The 16,894-nt window shown below is 42.9% G+C and overlaps 1 protein-coding gene across 1 annotated transcript in view; it reads right to left on the reverse strand.

Moving 5' to 3' along the window:
* The window catches only part of SLC25A42 (solute carrier family 25 member 42), a 54,542-nt gene that overhangs the window by 13,656 nt on the left and 23,992 nt on the right, over positions 1 to 16,894 (reverse strand). The window contains exons 3-5 of the mRNA XM_077252616.1: positions 7,358 to 7,472; positions 5,969 to 5,994; positions 4,699 to 4,865 (exon numbers count right to left, since the gene is read on the reverse strand). Of these exons, the coding sequence (XP_077108731.1) occupies positions 4,699 to 4,865; positions 5,969 to 5,994; positions 7,358 to 7,472 (308 nt within the window). The remainder of the gene's footprint in view (positions 1 to 4,698; positions 4,866 to 5,968; positions 5,995 to 7,357; positions 7,473 to 16,894) is intronic.

The following is a 16,894-nucleotide window of genomic DNA, read 5'->3' on the forward strand; positions in this document are numbered from 1 at the left end:
AACCAGATGCCAAAAATGTATAAGAGGAACACCACTGCTACCTAGTGGTCACTGCTGGTTCTGGAGATCAGCTCCTATTGGAAAGAATAGGAAACAAGGACCTGGCAGGAGCCATTAAACAGTGTACTGAGCTGTGGTGTCCTTTTCTCTATATATGTTTTATATCTGGTGGCCCCAATGGTGATAACTGACCGCTTCAGGTGCCATGTATCACCAATCTACGTTATACTATGTTGTATAGTTCATTAATATAAAAAGTACTGGACAACCCCTTTAAGGGAAAATAGAATGACGAAATTACCGTTTTTGACTTCGTCATACAGAATGTATACTGCATATTATATGAAGGGATGGGCCTAAAAGTACAGTGTAATACACAACTCAAACCATGGAAACTCCCATACTTTCATACTAGACAGCATTCACGGAAGACAAAGTTATTCCTGTAAATCAGTATGTGATTCACATGAGGCACGTGATATCCAGTTACAAGGAATCAGCACTGTGACCAAGGACGGGCCGCATGATGCAATGATACGGTTATCAAGGGCACACAAAACTATCCTACTGACTCTACCCAATGCATTCCTATTAGGTTTATGCACTTTATAGCCCATTTCCTCCTTTACCAACTTAACCCTTTGGAGGAACCGGCCCGTTTGCAACTTAACCCCATTGGGACCGGCAGATTTCTTGATTTTGAGCTTTAGTGGCCCCCTTCTACAAGAAGCCATAAACGTATTATTCGTCCGTTGATACAGTCATATGAGAACTCTCTTATTGCAAGACCAGTTGTAGCTTTGAGGGGCACCATTCAATATACCATATTACGTACTGGGAAACACAACAAGTGGAATGAAATTGCAAATAAAAAAAAACGCAATTCCACTATGGTTTTTCAGGTTTTGCTTTTACTGTGTTCATTTGCTTTACTGTGTTAAGATGACCTGGAATGATTCTTCAGGTCAATAGAATTACGAAAATGCCAAACCTGTGTATAGATTGTTTGTTTTTATATATACAGTATGTCAGTAGTGAAAAAAATTCAGACACTTGTAAAAAACAAACAAACATTGGATTATGGCACCACTTTGTGAGACCTATCTCTTTTTGGGCTCCTGTCGATGAAGCACCATTTTGGAGTGCATACAACATGATCACATTACATTTTTTTTTTAGAACTGGGGTAACAAATATTGCAAATCCTGGCATTTTGATTTTTTGATTACTGCAACAGATCTCCCTCTTATTGCAGCAGGCTCAAAACCTGAGCCCGCTTCACACATGGGCACCCAGACTGTGATCTACATATATGGCAAAGAAGTATTCCCATCTACATTTATAGCATATCCACAGGATGTGCCATAATTGTACAGTATATTCAACCCTTACAATGGGACCTGCATCTGTTTCAAGAATAGGGCTCTAACCCTCTTTGTTGTGAGTGGACAGTTAGACAGAATTCCTCCATTTGTTTGGCATTTCCAAACACTGAATCACTAACAGCAGACTGCCATCAGGTTCCATTGCTCTACTATACATTTATGGCATAACCTGTGGATAGATCATAAATGTATGAAATAGGAATACCGCTTTAAAGGATCAACTTGTGTTTTTTTCATTGTCACATTCCAAGAGCCATAACTTACTCTATGAGGCTGCATTCACAAACAGCACTTTTTAACCTTTTTTTTTTAGATTTTCCACAGCTCGATGCTACTTTAGAGCTTGAAGAACCACATTATAAAAATCTACATATACAGAGATTTTTTTCAAATGTACAGAATGTCAAAAGAAAAAAGCCACCATTACCGCTTTCAGAACATATGTATGTGTAAATGCGTACACAAAATCAAAAGCCCCCCATACACAGACGAATGTCAGCCTAAAACACTGATCATTTTCTCTGTTGTGGAGATAATAGATTGTAAAGTTTAGGTTATAATTTATGTCAAGTCACAGGGGGAATTGCCAGAGATTTTTCACTGGGGGTGTGCGCTTCTTCCCCTGCATGACATGGACCAATCATAAGCAAGCAGAAAAATAGATTGAGAAAAAAAAAATACATCCCCACAATAGCAAAGAACAGGTGTCTCAGTGTGAGACATGTAATAACAGATAGCCCGGTTCTCACTGAAGAGCGATGTGTGATTACAAAGTGCTGGGCGCAGAGCATTACAAATACGTATGCAGCTCTCCTCTCATAATGCTGTATACTCCTCTACCCCCACACTAACTGCTATCACATGAAAGGCGTTAGCAATTTCTCCTTTAGTCCCAGCACTTGCAGTCAGTCTGAAGTGAAGAAGTATATCTAATATATAAAGCTGAAAGTGTGTATGTGTGTATGTCCGGGATTGGCATCTGCACCGTCGCAGCTACAGCCACAAAAGTTTGCACAGTCACACGTCTGGACCCCGAGAGCGTCATAGGCTATGTTGTGAGGTGAAATTTTAACCCCGCGCTTTCCAATTCACCAAACAATTTTGCCCCTATTTACATAATGGGGAAAAAGTGAAAGGAAAAGTGTTGGAGGCGTCGCAGCTACAGGCACAAAATTTTGCACAGTCACACGTCTGGACCCCGAGAGCGTCAAAGCTATGTTGTGAGGTGAAATTTTAACCCCGCGCTTTCCAATTCACCAAACAATTTTGCCCCTATCCACATAATGGGGAAAAAATGAAAGGAAAAGTGTTGGAGGCAAATTAACAGCTGCCAGATGTGAACAAGGGGGACTTAAAGAATGACAGCGATGGCGCCAAAGAGTATATACTGTACAGTTGCTAAGGTGGGGCCCCGACATGGGATAATCACCACACCACCATGGGGATATGAACACACACACAAAATGCGCCACACACTACCACGTGCTCGAACACATATACCACCCTCAGCGCACATTTCACCACACATACACCAACCTCGCCACATAAAAGTCGAAACACAAAAGTCGCCGCTCAAAACTCGCCATGCGCAAAACTCTCCACATGAAAAACTCGCCACACGTGCAAAACTCACCTCATGGAAAACTCGCCACACGCAAAACTTGCACACGCGGAAAAATTGCCACATGCACAAAAGTTGCAACACATGCAAAAGTTGCCTCACACAAAACTTGCACATACTCAAAAGGCACCACACATAAAACTCGCCATGCGCAAAACTTGCTGCACACAACTTGCTACACTAACCTGTCACATGCAACTCGACACACAAAAAGTTGCTATACGCATGTCGCCACACAAAAATCACCTCACAAAAGTCGCTACATGCATGTCGCCACACGCAACTCAACACACACAACTTGACACACGAAACTCGCCCTAAAACACACACAAGTCTGGTATTATCCTTCAAAAATAAAAATCTGATTAATAAGCAGACAAACTACAAGAGCAACAAATGTACCTTATAGGAATCCGGCAGCTGTCAGTCACATGACCTGTCTATTATGTGTATGTGTGAGCTAATACGGTATATACTGCCAGGGGGTGGGCTTACTGTTGGCTGGGGATTTATCAGGCTGCCAATTTAGCTTACAAATACTGAGGTAAAAATACTGACCAAATAACGTGTGAACGAGGTCTAATACAGGAGGAGATGACATACAGATATATACTATATACATGAGAGATGACACACAGGTATATACTATATACAGGAGGAGATGACACACATATATACTATACACAGGAGAGGTGACACAGATATATACTATATACAGGAGGCGATGACACACAGATATATACTATATACATGAGAGATGACACAGGTATATACTATATACAGGAGGAGATGACACACATATATACTATATACAGGAGAGGTGACAGATATATACTATATACAGGAGGCGATGACACACAGGTATATACTATATAGAGGAGGAGATGACATACAGGTACATACTACATACAGGGGAGATGACATACAGGTATATACTATATACAGGAGGAGATGACACACAGGCATATACTATATACAGGAGCAGATTACCTACAGGTATATAGTATATACAGGAGGAGATGACATACAGGTATATGCTATGTATAGGAGGAGATGACATACAGGTATATACTATATACAGGAGGAGATGACACACAGATATATACTATATATAGGTGAGATGACACAGGTATATACTATATACAGGAGGAGATTACATACAGGTATATACTATATATAGGAGGAGATGACATACAGGTACATACTATATACAGGGGAGATGACACAGCAGGTATATACTATATACAGGGGAGATGACATACAGGTATATACTATATACAGGAGATGACATACAGGTGTATACTATATATAAGGGAGATGACAAACATGTATATACTGAGGTGAAAATGAGAGGTGTGAGGTGAAAATGAAAAGGTGTGAGTGCAAAATGAGAGGAGTGAGGGAAAATAGTGGAGTGATCGGAAAATGACAGATGTGAGGTCGAAATGACAAGTGTTAGGGGGGAATGAGAGGAGTGAGGGAGAAAATAAGAGGAGTGAGGGGGAAAATTAGAGGTGTGAGGGAGAAAATGAGAGATGTGAGGGGGAAAATGAAAGATGTGATGGGGAAAATGAGAGGCGTGATGGGAAAATAAGAGAAGTGAGGTGCTATAACTAACCACAGATATTTACTATGCCCAGGCAACGCCGGGCTCTTCAGCTAGTTTTCTATAAAGATGATCTACATACTTACGCTCCTTGAAAGCCATAATAGCTGCCAAGCAGTTTCTTATACTGTTCATGGGCGCAGAACTGTATGGCAGCATAGGGGATGACTCGCACCATAGTGGCAGAATTGCCTCTCCAGAGACTTAGAAAGCCCTCATTGAGGTAAGTGCGATATATCAGCCTGTAGGCTTCCTGTAAAAAAGCAAAAGAGTTATTTGCACCTGTGGCTATGTCAATAACTGCAAAATGTGATGATAGGTAAGGATTCCATGAGAAAAGTAATGCTCATGAGTGACCACTGCTCCATTCACTCTCTATTGAAGAAGTCGTCACAATTAGTGATGAGCGAATATACTTGTTACTCGAGATTTCCCGAGCACGATCGGGGGTCCTCAGAGTATTTTTTAGTGCTCGGAGGTTTAGTTTTCCTCGCCTCAGCTGAATGATTTACAGCTACTAGCCAGCTTGATTACATGTGGGGGTTGCCTGGTTGCTAGGGAATCCCCACATGTACTTACGCTGGCTAACAGATGTAAATCATTCAGCTGCGGCGATGAAAATCTCCAAGCCCTAAAAAATACTCTGAGGACACCAGAGCGTGCTCGAGAAATCTCGAGTAATGAGTATATTCACTCATCACTAGTCACAATCACTTCCACAGACACATAGAAGTGAATGCAGCAAGTGTATTACCATTCCATTCACACAAGACTTTGAAATCCTGAATCATGGGAGTCCAAGCAGTAACACCCCACATATCATACATTTATAACAACATTCCAGTGGTTCTAATTTTGATGAGGACTGCACAGCTCCATTACAAAATTAAATATAGAGGGAAAAATCACTGTTCTAACAGCACGCAGAGAGGCTCTAAATGATGCCAAGGTGTCCTGATGCATAATGGGTTTGCTACAGTACAGAGGCATACAATGCTGGTGACATCTGGAAATCAAGAGACTGAGGAGAAGCAAAAGGGAAGGCAGGTTAGCAGGTACCCCATACATAAGAAGTGCACAGTGCGATAGGAGAAAAAAAACATTCTGGAGTGTTTCCTTCATCCTTCCTTTTTTCCATCCCTCTGCGCCACTCTAAGTGATTGACATGTGAATCATTTGGAGTGGTGTTCAGACAAGCCGGCCAAGGGCAGCACAGGGCTAGTCTCATCTCTGGCTGTGGTCCCTGGCTGAATCTACAAACTAGGTTTTCTCCTAAATGCCAGGATATTGCACAGAAAATAATTTGGGCAGCATGAATTGCAGGAGCAGTTCCCTTAGGGCAAGCAGCACTCTTACCTTAGCAGAGAATCTGTTTGACGACACTGTAAATGAGATGAAATAACAGCTTAGTGGCTGGGGAATGGAATTAGCAAAATCTAATGTACAATAGATCAGTATTGGAGTATGACACAAAAGGCAAATGTTACAGGCAACAGCTTATGACATTAGCCACAAACATCCTATATAGCCCTGCACTTTGGGGTGAAATCTACAAGAAACTAGAAGCACAATACTTTTATTCATTAGATTTGCTTTCTTCTCTGCAGGTTACAAGAGGATATTGGTGCCAGTCACTGGACTTCTCACTACAGCCAGAAAGCCGCTCTGGACGGTATCCAAAGACTCGGAAACTAAAAGGCTATACACCTTCCAAAGCCATTGTATTCACAGGTATTCTAGGACCCAGCCTTCCCCCTTCATACTCGGGCACACTAAGAGGGAAAGGAGAAGGAACCGCTAGCAGCCATCTCTGAGGGCAGCAAAGCACTGGGAATGCTGAATCTTTCCTCCCCAATATCGGTGAAGGCACATAAGACAGCGGGCTCGCTGGCTGTGCCAACATCAGCAGGTCTGGCCCAATCTGGACGTATGTGTATGGCAGACCTTCCAACTCAGGATTATTGACATAACGAGTAAGAATCATTAAGAAAAAAATACATCAATAAATGCACCGTGTGTGTATAGTTATATATTTATTTAGTTACTCCCATTAAATGGTTAGGTAATACCTACAATAATTTTGTATTATTTAACAACCGGGTAAAGTGTTTTTATTTCTAAAAAGTATATGATTTTATAGATTCCAATTACAAAATTACGAGGGCAGCCATCTTGTTTGAAGTTCTGTTGACAGTATGCTTTACAGCAGCCGCATAGCCTATAGGCAGCAATATACAGGCTTTAACTCAGCGACTTCCATAGGGGAATGTTTTAGGCATACCATGCTCTTGACGGGGGGAAAGTGGTGAGCTTTGACCATTACCTATATTAAATGATGAGTCAAATAAAGGGACTGTCCGGTCAGAAGCTAATAGTCTGCAGTCGCTGTGACTGCAGAATTGAGAATGCTCAGATCTTGCTCACTGTGAGGATTTGCGGGTGGCCGTCACGTGACCACAACACAATTATGTGATACAAATACTCCCGGCCACATTCCGACTAGATGGGTATGCAATACACTGGCATTGAGCGAGGCTGTGCCCTAGTCGTAATGTGGCTGTGAGTATGCATATCGCATACTTGGTCACGTGACCCAAAATTCCTCACAGCACACAATGTGAAGATTTACAAGTCTGCAGTCAGAGTGATTGCAGACTTGTAGTTTGAGACCGGACAATCCCATTAATGCTAATAAAAATATTGGCTACAAAATAAATGGAAAATGTGGGATTTTGAATCCATTACCTTGGAAGATGATTTTGGTTCGATCCAACGGGGCAACTGCGGTCTTGGCAACAGCACCAGCCAGAGCGCCAGACATCAAGGAGTTGAGGACACCTTTGCCATTTTTATTTCCCTTCTATGAAAAAACAAACAAAAAAAACCACACCTGAACATAAATGATGGTAATATCCCAACCAATGTACAAACAATTTAAATCTTTCACTTTCTTTTTGACTCAGTATATCACCATCATAAAAATAAAGCTTTACTAGTAAGATAAAAGATATTGATAAATTAAAAAAAACAAACAACTATGCATGTTTTGAAGGTGAATAACATGATACCTTCATTTCCAATGTCTTATTCCAGAAAAAGCCACCTTTTCTTTTCTGTAAATTAGCTGCTCCAAGCCATGGTCAGCCACTAATCTGCAGGAGAATCTGCCCCCAGAGCTTAATTTAAGAGGAGATACTAGTAATGACAGTCTGCTCTCCTCATAATCCCTGTCCCCTCCTTTAGGAAAATCAGACATTCGGAAGAAGTGAAAGAACACCCACAGCTCTCCCTTCCACCTGGTGTTAGTTAGGTCCAGAGGAAGAGAAGTGGCTGCTGACTGGCCTCAGGGATTGCGTGACGCGAGCCGCAGGAGAGGTCGACACAGCTGGAATTGTGCTGGCACCGGAGGAGAGTATAGAGATTATCTTACAGGGTGGAAGCAGTGATTGACAGGGGTTGTCCAAATAGAGAAAAGCCAGTGTAAAATAAGCTATAGAAGCAGATTCTCAAGGAGATCCATGTCCAGCCCATAGATCTTAACAGTTCACTTACATGATAAAAGGTTAACAGTAATGTGTATACAGAAATGAGAAATGTTCTTAACTTGATCTTATGAAAAATGTTACATAATATATTTGGCCAGTCCTAAAATATTTTTATTTTAATATTTAAATTATTAACTTGTGCTTTTCACTTATCAACTAAATTAAATACCTTTTGATTTACAAGAAATATTTAATATAAATTTAAGTGATCACCCATCCGATTTATTAATAATCGATTTTATATGCAGTAAAATACTTGGAAGTCCTTTTTTTGGTTGCATGTTGCTTTGGAAATATAAGGGCACTCTATTGGGTAGTAAGGCGACAGCAATTAAATCCTAATTAAAGCCCAAATTATTTTTCTATAATACTTTCTATTGAGAACCATAAAATAGGGCTCTTTTTATCAGTTGTACGAATGAGATTTCATAAGATGTAATCCCCTATATTATAATATGCCAGCTATTATATTTTGTCTTCCTTATTTTCCCTTCTTTTAATGGGAATCTGTCACCTGCTTTTTGCTACCCCATTTGCGATGAGCTTGATGTAAAGGCAAAGACACAGATTCCAGCAAGAGGCCACTTATTTGGCAGTTCTCTGAATATTGTGCTATGTATATCCACACCCCCACCACTGATTGGCAGCTTTCTGCATATGCACAGTGTACACAGAAAGCTACCAATCAGTGGTGGGGGTGGGGTTATACAGAGCTCATATAGAGGACTAGCTGGCAGCAGGTTTACTAGTGCTCTCATGATAAGCTCCTGCTGATAAGAGATTTTTTTCAAAACTAAACTATAGGAAGCAGATCAGTAAGTGACACATTGTTGGAATCAGGGTCTCAGGCTCTACATTATGCTTCTCTCTGATTAGGTGGCAAAAACCTGTCAGTTTGCCTTTAAGAGTATATGCGCATAGAAATTTCGTGACTGTTTTAGAGCAGAAACTCTTCAAAAACGTAATGCCTGCTCAGTTTTTGCAAAAAGATTGTGTGCAGGTGCCCAAACATGCAACCATCACACCTGTGCTCAAGAAACCATCTCCCAACCAATCTTCTTCGTGCCCCATTTCACTACTACTGTTCACCTGAAAGCTATTTCAGCAGCACATCCACCTTCAGCTGTCCAAATCTAATATATAAAGCTGAATGTGTGTATGTATGTATGTATGTATGTATGTATGTATGTATGTATGTATGTATGTCCGGGATTGGCATCTGAACCGTCGCAGCTACAGCCACAAAATTTTGCAGTCACACGTCTGGACCCCGAGAGCGTCATAGGCTATGTTGTGAGGTGAAATTTTAACCCCGCGCTTTCCAATTCACCAAACTATTTTGCCCCTATCTACATAATGGGGGAAAAAGTGAAAGGAAAAGTGTTGGAGGCGTCGCAGCTACAGGCACAAAATTTTGCACAGTCACACGTCTGGACCCCGAGAGCGTCATAGGCTATGTTGTGAGGTGAAATTTTAACCCCGCGCTTTCCAATTCACCAAACTATTTTGCCCCTATCTACATATTGGGGGAAAAAGTGAAAGGAAAAGTGTTGGAGGCGTCGCAGCTACAGGCACAAAATTTTGCACAGTCACACGTCTGGACCCCGAGAGCGTCAAGGCTATGTTGTGAGGCGAAATTTTAACCCCGCGCTTTCCAATTCACCAAACAATTTTGCCCCTATCTACATAATGGGGAAAAAATGAAAGGAAAAGTGTTGGAGGCAAATTAACAGCTGCCAGATGTGAACAAGGGGGACTTAAAGAATGACAGCGATGGCGCCAAAGAGTATATACTGTACAGTTGCTAAGGTGGGGCCCCGACATGGGATAATCACCACACCACCACGGGGATATGAACACACACACAAAATGCGCCACACACTACCACGTGCTCGAACACATATACCACCCTCAGCGCACATTTCACCACACATACACCAACCTCGCCACATAAAAGTAGAAACACAAAAGTCGCCGCTCAAAACTCGCCACGCGCAAAACTCTCCACATGCAAAACTCGCCACACGTGCAAAACTCACCTCATGGAAAACTCGCCACACGCAAAACTTGCACACACGGAAAAATTGCCACATGCACAAAAGTTGCAACACATGCAAAAGTTGCCTCACACAAAACTTGCACATACTCAAAAGGCACCACACATAAAACTCGCCACGCGCAAAACTCGCCATGCGCAAAACTTGCTACACACAACTTGCTACACTAACCTGTCACATGCAACTCGACACACAAAAAGTTGCTACACGCATGTCGCCACACAAAACTCATCTCACAAAAGTTGCTACATGCATGTCGCCACACGCAACTCAACACACACAACTTGACACACGAAACTCGCCCTAAAACACACACAAGTCTGGTATTATCCTTCAAAAATAAAAATCTGATTAATAAGCAGAAAAACTACAAGAGCAACAAATGTACCATATAGGAATCCGGCAGCTGTCAGTCACATGACCAGTCTATTATGTGTATGTGTGAGCTAATATATACTGCCAGGGGGAGGGCTTACTGTTGGCTGGGGATTTATCAGGCTGCCAATTTAGCTTACAAATACTGAGGTAAAAATACTGACCAAATAACGTGTCAACGAGGTCTAATACAGGAGGGGATGACATACAGACATATACTATATACAGGAGGAGATGACACACAGGTATATATTTACAGGGGAGATGACACACAAGTATATACTATATACAGGAGGAGATGACACACAGATATATACTATATACAGGAGAGATGACACACAGGTATATACTATATAGAGGAGGAGATGACATACAGGTACATACTACATACAGCAGGAGATGACATAAAGGTATATACTATATACAGGAGATGACACACAGGTATATACTATATACAGGAGCAGATTACCTACAGGTATATAGTATATACAGGAGGAGATGACATACAGGTATATACTATATACAGGAGGAGATGACACACAGATATATACTATATATAGGTGAGATGACACACAGGTATATACTATATACAGGAGGAGATTACATACAGGTATATACTATATATAGGAGGAGATGACATACAGGTATATACTATATACAGGGGACATGACACACTGCAGGTATTTACTATATACAGGGGAGATAACATACAGGTATATACTATATACAGGAGATGACATACAGGTGTATACTATATATAAGGGAGATGACAAACATGTATATACTGAGGTGAAAATGAAAAGGTGTGAGTGCAACATGAGAGGAGTGAGGGAAAATAGTGGAGTGATCGGAAAATGACAGATGTGAGGTCGAAATGACAAGTGTTAGGGGGAATGAGAGGAGTGAGGGGGAAAATGAGAGATGTGAGGGGGAAAATGAAAGATGTGATGGGGAAAATGAGAGGCGTGATGGGAAAATAAGAGAAGTGAGGTGCTATAACTAACCACAGATATTTACTATGCCCAGGCAACGCCGGGCTCTTCAGCTAGTATTACATAAAACTTCCTGCCGCTACAATTCAAAAACTTCTCAAATCCTCAGTTTCATCACCCCAGAGACAACAAAAGTGCTTAAGCGTACCTTCACCATCTCCCACAAAATCATTCTCTGTGGCCTCTCACCTTCTACTCCCTTGTATCACATTGTACAGAGAATTTTTAAAATATTAAGATATTATGCACAACATGCTTTGCTGTTAAACGCTCCTAAACACGTCTAAAAATTCACAGAAATGTTTAAAGTGGAGTAATAAAATGCCCATATGAGAGCAGATGTGCAAGTACATGTGTGTACAGTGGGGAAAATAAGGATTCGTTACACGGTCAATTTTGCAAGTTTTCCCGCCTACAAAGAATGGAGACGTCTGTAACTTTTATCATAGGTACTCTTCACCTGTGAGAGACAATCTAAAAGAAAAAAACTGAAAATTACAATGTATGATTTTTACATAACTAAATTGCATTTTATTGCATGAAATAAGTACTGTATTTTGTGGATTTTAAGACACACAATTTTGGGGAGGCATTTATTTTTGGAGCGGGGTTGGAGGTGGCATGGTTGCTGTTGCAGGAAGCTGGCAGAGGCAGGAGATGCAGAAGGCCCCAGGCTGGTAGCAAGGGGTGTAGTGGGGCGATGCTGTGGGCCCAAGGCTGGTAAGATGGGGTGTTCGGTGGTGTGGAGGCTCTGCCGACATTTTGTGAGAGCCCGAAGCCCCACAACTTCCATACTTTTTAACGCTGTGGACTACCGGTAAATAGCCGCCAAAGGCGACGCATGCGCAATTGAGATATTGGGAGATGAGATCTCGGAGGGGAGATCTCAATCTGCGCATGTGCCACCTCCAGCAGCCATTTTCTCAATTCCACCGCATTAAAGAATATGGAAAGTGCGGGACTGACATTTTTATCTATATCAGTTTGGGGCGGAAACATTTTGATTGCTTCTTATTGCAGCAACTGTACAACTAATTCTGGTCTTTTTTCCCCATCTTTACTGCTTTAACGAATGGGATAATTTTACTGATGAGCATTTTATGGATGCAGGGATACCAAATTTGTTTACCGTTTTCCCCCTCTCTTATTAATGGGGTAAGAGGGGTGTGATACAATTTTTTTTTTTTTTTTTTTTATAGCCTATTCGAGGGTTTGAACCCTTGATTGTCTAATTACTTGTTCTATATACTGCAATTCCACAGTATCGTTGCACATAGCCAAACCCCTGGTCTCTGCCTGGGCTTCACAGGACTTTAATTCTATGGCAGGCCCCTAGCTGCCATAGGAAACCAATTGGCACTTGAAATCTGAGACTGACAGTGTTAGGCTACTTTCACACTAGCGTCGTACGACGCACATCGCAATGCGACGTACCGACGCATACTGTGAATAAAAAACACAACGGGGGCAGTGGATGCAGTTTTACAACGCATCCACTGCCCCATTGTGAGGTCCGGGGAGGAGGGGGCGGAGTTCCGGCCGCGCATGCGCGATCGGAAATGGCGGACACGACGCACAAAAAAAGTTACATGTAACTTTTTTTGTGCCGACGGTCTGCCACAACATGACGCATCCGTCGCACGACGGATGCAACGTGTGGCAATCCGTCGCTAATGCAAGTGTATGGAGAAAAAACGCATCCTGCAGGCAATTTTGCAGGATGCGTTTTTTCCCCAAAACGACGCATTGCGATGTGCGTCGTACGACGCTAGTGTGAAAGCACCCTTAGGCTACTTTCACACTTGCGTCTTTCAGCTCCCGTCACAATCCGTCGTTTTTTGAGAATGCAGGATCCTGCAAAAAAATTAGCAGGATCCTGCAATTTCCCCACAGACTTGTATTAGGGTGCTTTCACACTAGCGTCGTACGACGCACGTCGCAATGCGTCGTTTTGGAGAAAAAACGCATCCTGCAAAATTGCCTGCAGGATGCGTTTTTTCTCCATACACTTGCATTAGCAACGCATTGCGACGGATTGCCACACGTTGCATCCGTCGTGTGACGGATGCGTCGTGTTGTGGCAGACCGTCAGCACAAAAAAAGTTACATGTAACTTTTTTTGTGCGTCGTGTCCGCCTTTTCCAACCGCGCATGCGCGGCCGGAACTCCGCCCCGGAACTCCGCCCCCGCCTCCCCGGACATCACAATGGGGCAGCGGATGCGTTGTAAAACTGCATCCGCTGCCCCCGTTGTGTTTTTTTTCACAGTATGTGTCAGTATGTCGGCACGTCGCATTGCGACGTGCGTCGTACAACGCTAATGTGAAAGTAGCCTTAGAGACGGGTTGTAACGGATGGCCATCCGTTTCATCAGTCTTTCACTGGATCCTGCATAAAAAAAAAAAAAAACGGCAGAGAAAACCTTCAGAGGAACTTTTTTGCACGTCGGAAAATCGGTCAGCAACGCCTCCTGCGCTGCCCGCCAGTGGCTACAATAGTAGTCTATGGGCGCAGGATGCGTCGTTGACTGTGAAAAGCAGGAACCCAGCGACAGGTCCCACCTTTTCAAAGAGAGCATGCGTGGAAAAATTTCCCGTCAGGGAAATTCTCTCTCGCTCTTTTTTTACTATTGATGCTGTCTATGCTCCCGGCAGCTAGTGTTACTTCCTAGTAATACATTGTAAAATCTCGCAATCAGGTGCACATAGGCTCGACCGGGTCCATCAGAAAGACGGGCCCAGTGCACACGTTTTCCACAATCTGCACAGGATCCGTCATTTCAACGTCTTGATGGATCCTGTGCAGATTTGGAAGACGGAAGCGTGAACGAAGCCTTAGGCTGCTTTCACACTTCCGTCTTTATTGATCTGTCACAATGCGTAGTTTTGGGAAAAAACTTATCCTGCAAATGTGTCCGCAGGATGCGGTTTTTTCCCATAGACTTGTATTGCCGACGGATCGAGACGTATGGCCATACGTCGTGTCAGTCGTGCACTGGATGCTTTGTGTTTTGGCGGACCGTCATCACGGAAAAACGTTCAAGGGAACGTTTTTTTCGTACTTCACATCCTGCACTTTGGAGTGCGCATGCCCGGGCGGAGATCTCTAGTTCCTCCCCGGGACTTTAGAATGGGCAGCAGATGCGTTGAAAAACTGCATCCGCTGCCCACGCTTTGCGCCGACCGCGTACCGACGGAAATGTGAAAGAAGCCTTAGTGATAAGAGCTTAGTTACAGACCCTGCTGTTATAGGAAAATGTCAACTGTGTAACATCGCTGGCATCTGCCAGGTACAGTGCAGGCTCAGTTTCTGAACCTGCTCTGTAAGTAGGGACCAGATAATGGACATATCAGTACTTTTAAAGGTCAAGAAGGGGTTGAAAGAACCAAGACTGGATTACATGTAGCTGATTGTCATTTAATAGCAGCAGTTGGCCTGTCTAAATGAACCCGAAGCTATGGACTCCTGAGTTCTTAACATCAATCCATATCCCTCAAACACATTAAGTTTAAGTAAATACTAATTATAATTTACCTATGATCCTCTATTTTCTGTTAATTAATTTTCTGAAATAAGAAAAAAAGTTGGACATTTTTTTTTTAAGTAACTATTTATTACCCTATCCCTAAATCACCCACCCATACACAATAGCTAGCCGTCAACAGCTATTTCCCCTCCATAGATAGGAGTGTTCGGCTAGCCCAAGTGCTTCTGTGTTAACCATGAGAGAGACGCTGTCAGACTCTTCCAATTGTGGCTTATCCTAAAGAGTATAAAAGGATTACCGGTAGTTGTCAGAACTCAAACATGTTGGATCCTTCTCTCCCTCAACATCATCTGTTGGGGAGGAGTCAGAGGCCTCCATACACAGTGCGCTGATCCTGCCAGGAGGCCTCCAAACAGTGCGCTGATCCTGCCAGGAGGCCTCCAGACACAGTGTGCTGATCCTGCCAGGAGGCCTCCAGACAGTGCCCTGATCCTGCCAGGAGGCCTCCAGACACAGTGCGCTGATCCTGCCAGGAGGCCTCCAGACACAGTGCGCTGATCCTGCCAGGAGGCCTCCATACACAGTGTGCTGATCCTGCCAGGAGGCCTCCAGACAGAGGTCCAGCTGGCAGAGGAATTCCACTGCATGGCTGAGGATGCCATTTTAAAGAGAGAGGGACCTGCGCGAGCTCATGCACTAGAAGAGGTGGTCAGAGGAATGTACATAGTGGCTTCTTTCACTAGCTGTTGGTACTGTGTGGCAGCCATTGCTGCTGTGGGGATTTGTGCTAGTGGAGTCAGTCTTGCAGCATGGGCGCCGAGAGGCACCAGGCCGCCCATCCTGCTGGTGCATTCTCGCTGCTCCTTCAAGGATGTAAAAAGTTAGGACCCCCTGAGAGGTTCGCTGTGACGTGGTAGTAGGCGTCATACAGTCAGATCAGAATGTTAAACTAAGAACCACATGTTCAGTTTTGTAAGTTTTTCCCTGGCGACATTAGATTAAGTACGATTTTTGGTGTGAGATCCATGTTCTTTTTCTACAGTTCAGCATAAGGGCCAGTAATACTAATGCTAGGGGATGCAATGCTAAGCATCAGGAGGTACTTGTATTAAAAATGATGCCGCATTTAAGAAATCTTTAAATTACAAATTCATTTATTTGCAAGAGGTCTTCAGCTTTACCTGCATGTTATACAGTGGCACAAACTAACAGTGACACACAAGGCGATCCATAATTTGTCACAACCAACTTTAACCTAATCTCACTATAATTCTCCTCATGTAATCTTGGGTCTTAACAAGCTTTCTGCTTGTCCGCTCATCACACTTTCCTATCCATCCTTCATACGCTGTAACTTGCTACCTTAGCCCATCATGAAGCGCTTACCACAACCTAAAAACATGTTTTCAGAAATGCCTTCAACCGCCAATAACTCTGTTGTCATGTCAATCCCACCTGAGCTGTTTCCAATGCCAACCTGTCTCCTTCAGTAGTCTTTAGATTGTAACCCGTGAGGGGAGGGTCCACGATTCCTGTGTACCAGTCTGACACTGTTAGCTCATGCTTACTCTACTTTCTTTCTATGCTATCTCTCTTCCATGTATAGCCTCCTGGAATTAATGATGCTTTAAAACCAATATCAAAGCGTACCTGCACTTTCACAATAGTGACTATAAGCCAGGATTCTGCAGTATAATCATTTTACTGCATCACCATTAGTGGTTTTTGATAACAATACACAGCACAGATTGGCCAAAGTCTGTGCCGAGGGCTACACCTAACTAAGCAGAGTCCTTCTCCTGCTGGGCCAATGTCTTCAGTGCGGGG

The sequence above is a fragment of the Ranitomeya variabilis genome, chromosome 1 (assembly GCF_051348905.1).
Source record: "Ranitomeya variabilis isolate aRanVar5 chromosome 1, aRanVar5.hap1, whole genome shotgun sequence".
Lineage (NCBI taxonomy): Eukaryota > Metazoa > Chordata > Amphibia > Anura > Dendrobatidae > Ranitomeya > Ranitomeya variabilis.